At 43.2% G+C, this 10,721-nt stretch overlaps 1 protein-coding gene across 1 annotated transcript; it reads right to left on the bottom strand.

Moving 5' to 3' along the window:
- Nucleotides 1-5,540, bottom strand: LOC117249844 (uncharacterized). Its single transcript, XM_033615631.2, has 2 exons — nucleotides 1,916-5,540; nucleotides 1-430 (listed from the first exon to the last, which is right to left on the bottom strand). Exons 1-2 carry the CDS (start codon nucleotides 5,538-5,540, stop codon nucleotides 120-122), a joined length of 3,936 nt encoding a protein of 1,311 aa, XP_033471522.2. The 3' UTR covers nucleotides 1-119.
- Between the last annotated feature and the right edge of the window lie 5,181 nt (nucleotides 5,541-10,721).

Genomic DNA, 10,721 nt, shown 5'->3' with positions numbered 1-10,721 from the left:
CCGCACATTCAGTATGGTGTACCACAAGGCTCTATCCTGGGTCCAGTACTTTTCTTTATATGTTACCGCGAGGGGTTGCACCCCACAAATCCAACAGAACCAAACACTCAATATTTCAATCACGAGTCCATCATGGCCTCAAACTCATCAATCCTCTGTCGGGTGTTTCCTCTCCGGATCCTCCTGTAGGACACGGTTTTGTACTTTGAGGATTGTCGGCTGCCGTTCTTGTCGTTCGCCTCACCGTTCATATTGTGAGAGGTTTGACCTCCTTCTTCTTTGTCCCCTTTGTCCCCCTTCACTTTCATCTCGGGGTTTTCTGTGCTGGATGAGTTTCGGGTCGGACTGAGCTCTTCACTGTCTTGTCCAGCCACTAACGACGGCTCGGCAGCTGCATCCATCAACAACACTTTCTCCTCCGACCTGCAGCCTGATGCCAGACAGAAGAAAGTATTATCTGTGACTTTTTGTTTAATTAAGATACTTCGTAAAGGTTAAAGCATGCTATGAGGTGATTTAATTGGCTCTGTGGAGCTTTTTATTTTCCATTATTGTTTGCTTTTGGCAGAGTGAGTGTCATCTTTGTGGAATTTTAATTAGATTTTAATGAATGAATTAACTCTCTGGCCTGAATCTCCGCTGTGAGTAATTGTGTTTCCAGCCAATCATAGCTGCAGTTATGTAAGGTCCTCTGCAAACTCTAAAACAAAGTGAAAACAATTAACAAAACAACTTCCAGCAGAATATTAAAACACTTACTGCAACAAATAACTCAAAGTTTAGGAGTTAAAACTAAAGAAAAGCAGTCAGGAAAACTGTGACGTTAATCCAAATTTCTAATCATGCATTTAGAGGGGACTTACATGAGTTTCTCTTTTTTGTAATTTCTATTCTGTAAATCTTTTAATTTGTAAAGAAGTGTAATTAAACTTCAACTTGCTATATAAATAGAATTATTATTATTATTATTATTATTATTATTATTATTATTTCCTTTTATACAGATCACCTATTGAGGGTTTATCTTGTACTTTTCAACTGAAGAAAACTGATCTTAAAATTACAGATTATTTTAATTTATTTGAGTGAATTTATCTTTTCTATTAAAACTTTCTCATGTAATTAGTTTGCCAGTTTCAAGTCAGATTAATTTAAATTTATCACATTCACAATAATTAACAGCATATCATAAATCAAATGTTAGGAACTTGAGTTTTTGAAATAATAAACATGAAAAAAATAAAAAAAATCTTACATAAATTTGGCTGAACTTAATTTCTTAAATTTGTCAGACTTTTTGACTTATTTTAAGATTCACTAAATCTAGACTTCCTTTTTTTTTTAAATACAGCTCTTCCAATTTGGGTTAATCTAAAGAAAACTGATTTCAAATTAACAGATTATGTCAGTTTATTTGAGTCAACTTATTTTTTCTATTAAAAAAAACCCTCATGTAACTAGTTTGCCAGTTTCAGGTCAGATCAACTTAAATTTATCATATTTAGATTCATTTATAACTTATAATCAAAAATTGAACGTTAGGAACTTGAATTATTGAATGATTAAACATGATATTAATCCTAACTTGCATTTGGCTGCACTTCATTTCATATCGTCACACATATTTCACTTAAATTTGAACTGACTAAATTTAAAAACAACTCCTGTTCAGTAAAAGTTAAGTAATATTTTAAGGCACCTAAATAATTACGTTGAAACGACTGTTTTTGTGGGGCGATTTTTATAAAATCAAACTCATTCTTAGTCTGCATTTTTCATCAGTAGCCGTATTTACATTCTTTAGTTTCGTCCTTAAATGGTAGCTCTCATTGTTAGTGGCGGGGTCTGCCACTCCTTCCAGTCTTTACGATCATAACTGTAACAGCAGGAGTGTAAGAATCTAGCTTGTGGTTACCTGTGTGTAGTTCAGGTGTACTCTCTCGGGTGCTGTCGTCAGCTGCTGTTTCACCTCGATGTCCTGAATCAGGAAATGATGTCAGTCGCTCCTGTTCCTCCAGATTCTGTATTCCCACCTCTGTCAGATCCAGAGGAGCATCGACAGACTGGTTCAGGTCTGAGTGGGTCAGAGGAGCAGCTTGTGGTGGAGCTTCCTCTGTCTCGTTGTCGTTGCTCGGTGATGTGGGATAAATGTCCCCGTTCTGGTTCTTGGCAGCGCCTGAGTCTTTCTCTTCTTCTGTGGGAGCTTCGTTTGGTATTTGTGCTCCAGCATGACTCAGCGTTTCAGGACACTGTGATTGATGGAGCTGGTTGGTTGGCTCAGTGTTTGGCTCCTTTGTCAACTCTCTTTCTTCTTCTGCATTTACTTCTTGGTCAACTGAGGCCACCATTTCTTCTTCTTTTCCGTCGACTTTTTGCTCTTCTTCGTTCTCTGTGACTTCGTCGACTTTTTCCTTCATCTCTCCTTCTTTTCCACCGATCTGTTGTTTCCCTTGCTCTTGTTTCTTTGCCTCCGTTTCTCGGTTTTCCTCCATCTCTTCTTCTTTTCCATCAACCTTTTGCTCTTCTTCCATCTCAAATTTGTTGACTTTTTCCTGCAACTCTTCTTTTACATCAACTTGTTTTTCTCGTTCTTGGTGCTTTGCCTCCTTTTCTTCTTTTTCCGTCATTTCTTCTTCTTTTCCACCAATCTGTTCTTCTGTTTGTTTCTTTGTCCCAGCTTCTTCGACTTCTTCTAGATCTTCTTTTTCATCAGTCTGTTCTTGTTCTTGTTTTTCTGCCTCATTTTGTTCGTCATCTTGTTTCTTTGCCTCAGTTTCTTCGATTTCTTCTAGATCCTTTCCTTTTCCATCCACCTTTTGTTCTTCTTGTTTCTCTGCCTCCTTTTCTTCTTTGTCCTTCATCTCTTCCTCTTTTCTATCGCCCTGTTGCTCTTCTTCGCTCTCTGCAACTTCATCATTTCTCCCCAGCTCTTCCTCTTCTTTAAATTCAACCTTTTGTGTTTCACGTTCTTGTTTCTTCACCTCCTTTTCTTCTTTTTCTGTCATCTCTACTTCTTTTCCACCAATCTGTTCTTGTTCTTCTTGTTTCTTTGCCTCAGTTTCTTCGTTCTTCTCCATCTCTTCATTTCCATCCAACTTCTGTTTTTCACTCTCTGCATCTTCTTTGAGTTCATCCTCCAACTCTTCTTCTTTTCCATCAGCATTTTCTTTGTTCTCTGCAACTTCGTTGACCGTTTCCTCTAACTCTTCGTCTTTTACATCGACCTTGTGTTCTTCGTTCTTTGTCTCTTCTTCAACTTTATTGTCCAACTCTCCTTGTTTTCCATTAGCCCTCTGATCTTCTTTGCTCTCTGCAACTTTGTCAACTTTTTCCTCCAAATCCTCTCCTTTTCCGTCAACCTTTTGTTCTTCTTCTTCCTGTTTCTTTACCTCCTTTTCTTTGTTTTTCTCCATCTTTTCTTTTCCACAGAGCGTTTGTTCTTCTTCATTCTCTGCCACTTCGACTTTGTCCTCCAGCTCTCCTTCTTTTCCGTCTTTGTTCACTGCAACTTCGTCGACCGTCTCCTCTGACGTTTCATCTTTTCCATCAACCTTCTGTTTTTCTTGTTCTTGTTTCTTATCCTCCTTTTCTTCTTTTTCCGCCATCTCTTCTTCTTTTTCATCAGTCTGTTCTTTTTGTTTCTTTGCCTCAACTCCCTCGTTTTCCTTCATCTCTTCTTTTCTATCAACCTGTTCTTCCTCTTTGTTCTCTGCAGTTTCGTTGACTTTTTCCTCCAACTCTTTGTCTTTTAAATCAACCTGTTTTTCTTGGTCTTGTTTCTCTGCCTCCTTTTCTTCTTTGTCCTTCATCTCATCTTCTTTTCCATCAGCCTTTTGTTCTTTATTCTCCACCTCTTTATCCTCCAAATCTTCTTTTCCATTAACCCTTTGCTCCACTTCATTCTCTGCAACTTCATTGACTTTTTCCTCCACTTCTTCTCTTTCCCCAATCTGTTCTTCTTCTTGTTTCTTTGCCCCAGTTTCTTCATCTTCTGTCATCTCTTCCTCCTTTCCATTAACCTTTTGTTCTTCATTCTCCGCCTCCTCTTCGACTTTATCGTCCATCTCGTCTTCTTTTCCATTAGTCTTTTGTTCTTCTTGTTCTTGTTTCTCTGGCTCTTCTTTGACATTTTTCTCTACTTCCTCTTCTTCTACATCAACCCTTTGTTCTTTGTGAACCGCATTATCTCCTTTTTCCTCGATCTCTTCTTCTTTTTCATCAACATTTTGTTCTTCTTGTTCTCTCTCTTTCTCTGTCTCTTCTTCTCCTTTTCCGTCCATTTTGTCTTCTTTTACATCACTCTGCTCTTTGTTTTCCTCCATCTCTTCTCCTCCCTCATTTTCTTCTTTTGTCCCATCAACCTTTTGTTCTTCTAGTTTCCTCTCCTTTTCTTCATCTTCGTGTCCTTTCATCTCCGACCCCCTGCTTTGTTTTGTCCTTTCATCATCTACCTCGTCTTTCTCTACTCTGTCATCCTCTTCCATAACCTCCTTTTCCTCTGTCCCTACTCCCTCTTCCTCCTTCCGCTCTTCTCTTTCTTTAACTTCATCTTCATCACAGCTCTTCTCTTTCTCGCTACTTTTGTCCTTTTCTTCGTCTTGAGTCTTTCGCTCTATCTCTACCTGCTTTTCATCTTCCTCTTCTTCCTTTATCTCCCTTTGTTCTTCACTTTCTTTATCTACCTCCTCTCGATCATCCTCTCTTCCCTCCTCCAAAACCTCCTTTCCTTCTTCCTCCTGAGACTTCAGCTCTTTGTCTCCATCTTTTGCTTCCTTGTACTTTTCTCCCTCCTCGTCTACCTCCTCCCCCTTTTCTTTCTCTTCATCTTTTATAGGCTCCTTTTCTTCTTCTCCTAGTTCGTCTTTTTTATCCCGTGGTACCTCTTCTTTGTCCTTTCTTTCTGTCTCTTCCCTTGCTCCCTCCTCTACCTCTACCCTCTGTCGTTCGTTCCTAACCTCGCCATCGTCCTCTTTTACACTGCCTACACCTTCGTCTGTCTCCTCCTCCTTAATCTTGTCCTTGTCTTCTTGCTCTTCTTCTACCTCATTTTCAAACACCCGCTCTTTCTTTCCTTCCTGTTTCTCGTCCTCTACCTCATGTCCTTTCTCCTCCATTGCTTCCTTTTCTTTTTGTCCTACCTCACCTCCATTTTTTACTTTCTTCTCGTCCTCTTTTTCTTTCTTGTGTACCTCTACTTCCTCCAGTTCCTCCTCCATGTTCACCTTTTCTTCAATCCTCTCCACGTCCGCCACCTTCTGTTTTCCTCCTTCCCTCCGCACCTTCTGCTCTTCGTCTTCCTCCATCATCACTTCATCTTCTTCCTTCCTGTCCCCTCCTTCTCGGACACTTCCCTCCTCCCCTGACGCTGTCCCTTCAGCACCGTCAGCCCCGTCCTCACTCTGGCCTTCGGACAACATCGTGTCCTCCAGTGACAGAATATCTCCGAACAGACCGACCGCCTGAATCACCCGAGACACTATCGAGTTCTCCTCCAGGTCCAGGCCGTCCGATGTGTCTGCAGCCGTCCACCAGCTCGCCATGATGCAGGAGAAAACCAGCTGAGGTCCCACACGGGCTCAGACCACTTGTCCGTGTTATGAAAGCATTCACACTCACTCGCAGAGGATTTGATTAATGCTGACTGGCAGCACACGTCATTTCACAATCCACAGTCTGGTGACCTGAAGGCCACGTTTTCTGCCTCGGGTTTGTAAGACTTTAATCTTTCAGGTATGATCTCCCCCTCTCTGCTTTACTGGGCTCCTCCAGCCAGAGGTGACGAATGATTCAGACTCTTATTTAAAGCAAAAGTACAAACAACACCATGTAAAAATAAAAAGAACAGATATATTATCAGCAAAAAGATGTACTTAAAATCAGCCTTGGTTGCGCCAATGTGATGCAATCGGTCTTCGAAGCACCCGGAGGAAACCCACGCTGGCACGGGGAGAACATGTCAGAGCACCTGGAGGAAACCCACGCTGACACGGGGAGAACATGTCGGAGCACCTGGAGGAAACCCACGCTGACACGGGGAGAACATGTCGGAGCACCTGGAGGAAACCCACGCTGACACGGGGAGAACATGTCGGAGCACCTGGAGGAAACCCACACTGACACAGGGAGAACATGTCAGAGCACCTGGAGGAAACCCACGCTGACACAGGGAGAACATGTCGGAGCACCTGGAGGAAACCCACGCTGACACGGGGAGAACATGTCAGAGCACCTGGAGGAAACCCACGCTGACACGGGGAGAACATGTCAGAGCACCTGGAGGAAACCCACGCTGACACAGGGAGAACATGTCAGAGCACCTGGAGGAAACCCACACTGACACGGGGAGAACATGTCAGAGCACCTGGAGGAAACCCACGCTGACACGGGGAGAACATGTCAGAGCACCTGGAGGAAACCCACGCTGACACGGGGAGAACATGTCAGAGCACCTGGAGGAAACCCACACTGACACAGGAAGAACATGTCAGAGCACCTGGAGGAAACCCACGCTGACACGGGGAGAACATGTCAGAGCACCTGGAGGAAACCCACGCTGACACGGGGAGAACATGTCAGAGCACCTGGAGGAAACCCACGCTGACACGGGGAGAACATGTCAGAGCACCTGGAGGAAACCCACACTGACACGGGGAGAACATGTCAGAGCACCTGGAGGAAACCCACGCTGACACGGGGAGAACATGTCAGAGCACCTGGAGGAAACCCACACTGACACAGGAAGAACATGTCGGAGCACCTGGAGGAAACCCACGCTGACACAGGGAGAACATGTCGGAGCACCTGGAGGAAACCCACGCTGACACAGGGAGAACATGTCAGAGCACCTGGAGGAAACCCACACTGACACAGGGAGAACATGTCAGAGCACCTGGAGGAAACCCACGCTGACACAGGGAGAACATGTCAGAGCACCTGGAGGAAACCCACACTGACACAGGGAGAACATGTCAGAGCACCTGGAGGAAACCCACACTGACACAGGGAGAACATGTCAGAGCACCTGGAGGAAACCCACGCTGACACAGGGAGAACATGTCAGAGCACCTGGAGGAAACCCACACTGACACAGGGAGAACATGTCAGAGCACCTGGAGGAAACCCACGCTGACACAGGGAGAACATGTCAGAGCACCTGGAGGAAACCCACACTGACACAGGGAGAACATGTCAGAGCACCTGGAGGAAACCCACACTGACACAGGAAGAACATGTCAGAGCACCTGGAGGAAACCCACACTGACATGGGGAGAACATGTCAGAGCACCTGGAGGAAACCCACGCTGACACAGGGAGAACATGTCAGAGCACCTGGAGGAAACCCACGCTGACACAGGGAGAACATGTCGGAGCACCTGGAGGAAACCCACACTGACACAGGGAGAACATGTCAGAGCACCTGGAGGAAACCCACGCTGACACAGGGAGAACATGTCAGAGCACCTGGAGGAAACCCACACTGACACAGGGAGAACATGTCAGAGCACCTGGAGGAAACCCACGCTGACACAGGGAGAACATGTCAGAGCACCTGGAGGAAACCCACACTGACACGGGGAGAACATGTCAGAGCACCTGGAGGAAACCCACACTGACACAGGGAGAACATGTCAGAGCACCTGGAGGAAACCCACGCTGACGCAGGGAGAACATGTCGGAGATTTACTGAATGTACTTATATATATACTGAATGAGTCAAATAAAATCTGCTCGAGAACAATCTTTTGCAGCTTGTTTTGTTGTGTTCTTTTGTTTCCTTCCTCTCCTCCAAACTCTTCTTTGAGCCTGAAGATCAACATTCCCACAGAGTTTATCCAGCGGTGGTATGTAAAGCTTCACAGTAAGCTGTAGTGAGTGTTACGCTCTCACATGGAGTCACATTGTGTCTCCATTTCCTATCTTTACTGCAGCACTCAGCCACGTTTTTGCCCAAATAAACCAATTTCCTGGAGGGAAATATGATTTATAGTTAAAGACAAAAGCAGATCATTTGAATGACGCAGATCTTTAAGTGTTGTTTAGTCGATAATTATCTGTAAATCATTTTTATATCTCTGAGAAGACACCAGGAGCACTTCCCCCAGAGTCCTGAAGATGGTGGTAGAACGTTTCCTAAGTCAGATATCAGTGTCCTGCAGAGTCATGAGGGAACAGCACACTGGCATTTCATAACCATCGAACCAAAACAGGAATCATTCTTCCAGGAAGTGCTCCTGTCGGCGTCTTATACAAGAAAGAAATAGAGGTCAAGTGGTCAAAGTGGCACAAATAAAAACAGACTGCCTTACACAACCTCCAGCTGCACGTAGAGATATTGTGGGCTCTATTACAAACACTTCATCTCTGCCTGGACATGTAACGCAGAAACAAGATCAAATTAGAGCTCCAGTGTGTCAGATTTAGTGGCATCTACAGATTGCAACAAGACGAAACTGATCCCGGTTAGAATTTATTGTTTAGGAGGTTTACTGAACAAGCCTTTTCATCTCCAAAACAAAAAGGGCTTGAAATGTGTCACCTTCTACGCATAAATTGGGATTCATAAAGAAAAACGTGACGAGGAAATGGACATAAATTTGGGAAAACCCTTTCAGTTATAATATTACAATTACTCCAAAACCAAACAACTCGTTTCAACGTTACTTTTGTTATCACATCACTACTGACTTGAAATCCAATTTTTGCAATCGTCGTGCTGTGCAGACACGTCATAAAGCAGCAAGCTAGTTGGAAATGCTAACGCTAAGCAGCTGGAAACATTCCCATTACTTTGATTTTGTCAAGAGGAAAGATGACAAGAACACTTGCTGCAGGAAGTTAGACTAAACCGCCGGTCTGAAACACTAATATGACCGACAACATGACAACGTGACACTCCAGGAAATACGCCCTACCCAAGGCCATGGAGGTCGGCTGTAGCGCTACGCTGGCTAAACAGCCAAAGCTGGAATTTTAATCATGGACAGCTGCAGACACAGAGAAGTGATGAAGCTTGTGGATGGATATGTGGTGACTCTCCATCTTTCAGGTCGAGCCTCGGGGAAATACCAGTCACAGGTCGCAGAGAAACCGCAGGTAAAAAAAGAATTATGAATATGTCATTTATTTGGATGAATGTCTCCACGAGTTTTTAATCATACAAGCATGAAAAAAAATATTGACAGGAACCTCATAATCTCCGCTAGCTTCTAGGCTAATTTATACAATGTAAAATGCCATAGGCTTGTGCTAATAACGTTAGCATGTTGTATTTGTTTGGAAACATGTTTAGTATAAGACAGTTGTTTTGTCAGTGAACCTTGTGAGTTGTAATGGAGCTGAATTTTTGTAACGTTACCTTTGTTAAATGTTGCTGTTGTCCCTGGCTTCATATGAGTAGAGGAAAAGTCCGCTAGCTGCTAGGCTAATTTATACAATGTAAAATGCCATAGACTTGTGCTAATAATGTTAGCATGTTGTATTTGTGGGGAAAATGTGTCCAGATAAAGACAAGTGTTTGTCTGTGAATGCTGCGAGTTATAGTGAAGCTGATTTGTGTACTTGTGTTTGAAATTGACTCTATTAAGCCATGTTTAATGTGTGTTTAATGTGTTTTTAGAATCAACTAAACTTTACAGCACTTCACAGAAACCTTCGCCCCCAACTAGTGTTTTGGAGGTGTAACTGCAGAGTGACATAGACACACCACCGCACAAGTATAAATGCTCACAATAGAGTGTGCCAGTAAACCCGGAACTCCGTTAGCGCTTTTAGCACTTCCGGTTCTCTCGTCTAAAAGTCAATACGTTTTTTGAATGGGATTTTGGTAAAATGCCTCAAATAAGGTCTGTGGTTAACAAAAGCTTAAGCGAGTTTCAGGTTTTGTTCTACAACATAAAACACGTCAGTAAATACCCTACTTGTGAATGTTGATGCTTTTACGTGTCATAAAAAAGGCGGTTGCTAACAAGATGCTCAATACGACTACAAACCCTGTCAGGGACATTAAACGTCATCACCCCCGAACAGGCGAGAGTGCTGGCAGTCCGCCATTACAGCTTCTTATTTAGCTTAAACAGTCCGATTTCCCCATTATACAATGTTTTTAAAATAAAGCGGCCGAAATCAGTTGAAAGCTTAGTGGCGGTGACGTCAAGAGTCATGCGACCGTGGAGTAGTCATGTAGTCCGTTAAAGCCTAACGTTAGCTTTTTACTTCTGGCGATCGCATTTAAGCTTCAAATGCGGCATGAAAGGTGTTCATATGTGAAGATTATCTCGCTGAACAAAATCTGTAAGTATCATAAACTTGTGTTAGCCGCAGAGCTTATTTTCTGACATAATCCAAAACGCAATGCAAAAATCACATTCACTTTCTCTTCCGGGAACCAGCGCGATGCTAAACTTCCGGGTTTTGACGTCAGCCCCGGCACACTCTATGGCGTAGGGCACTACTGAGGGTTAATGACGATCACCTGGGGACACTTGTTAGCCTGTTCCAACTACCAAGGAAGGGTCCTTGACTTTGGGAAACACCCCCTACGTAAATATTAACATCTCATTCCAAGGTAATGAAAACACAACAATTCTCATCTTCAGGTGATTAAACACTAAAGAAAACAGACTTCTTATAATACATTCCATACATATCCCTCTATCCTCTCTGTTTATCTCTGTGTTCACGAAGCTATCCTCATAAATTCAATGAAAAACAACCACACGACG

Source organism: Epinephelus lanceolatus, chromosome 24 (genome assembly GCF_041903045.1).
Source record: "Epinephelus lanceolatus isolate andai-2023 chromosome 24, ASM4190304v1, whole genome shotgun sequence".
Lineage (NCBI taxonomy): Eukaryota > Metazoa > Chordata > Actinopteri > Perciformes > Serranidae > Epinephelus > Epinephelus lanceolatus.
Note: the sequence above shows the minus strand (reverse complement) of the source record. Positions and strands in the feature narration are given on the sequence as shown.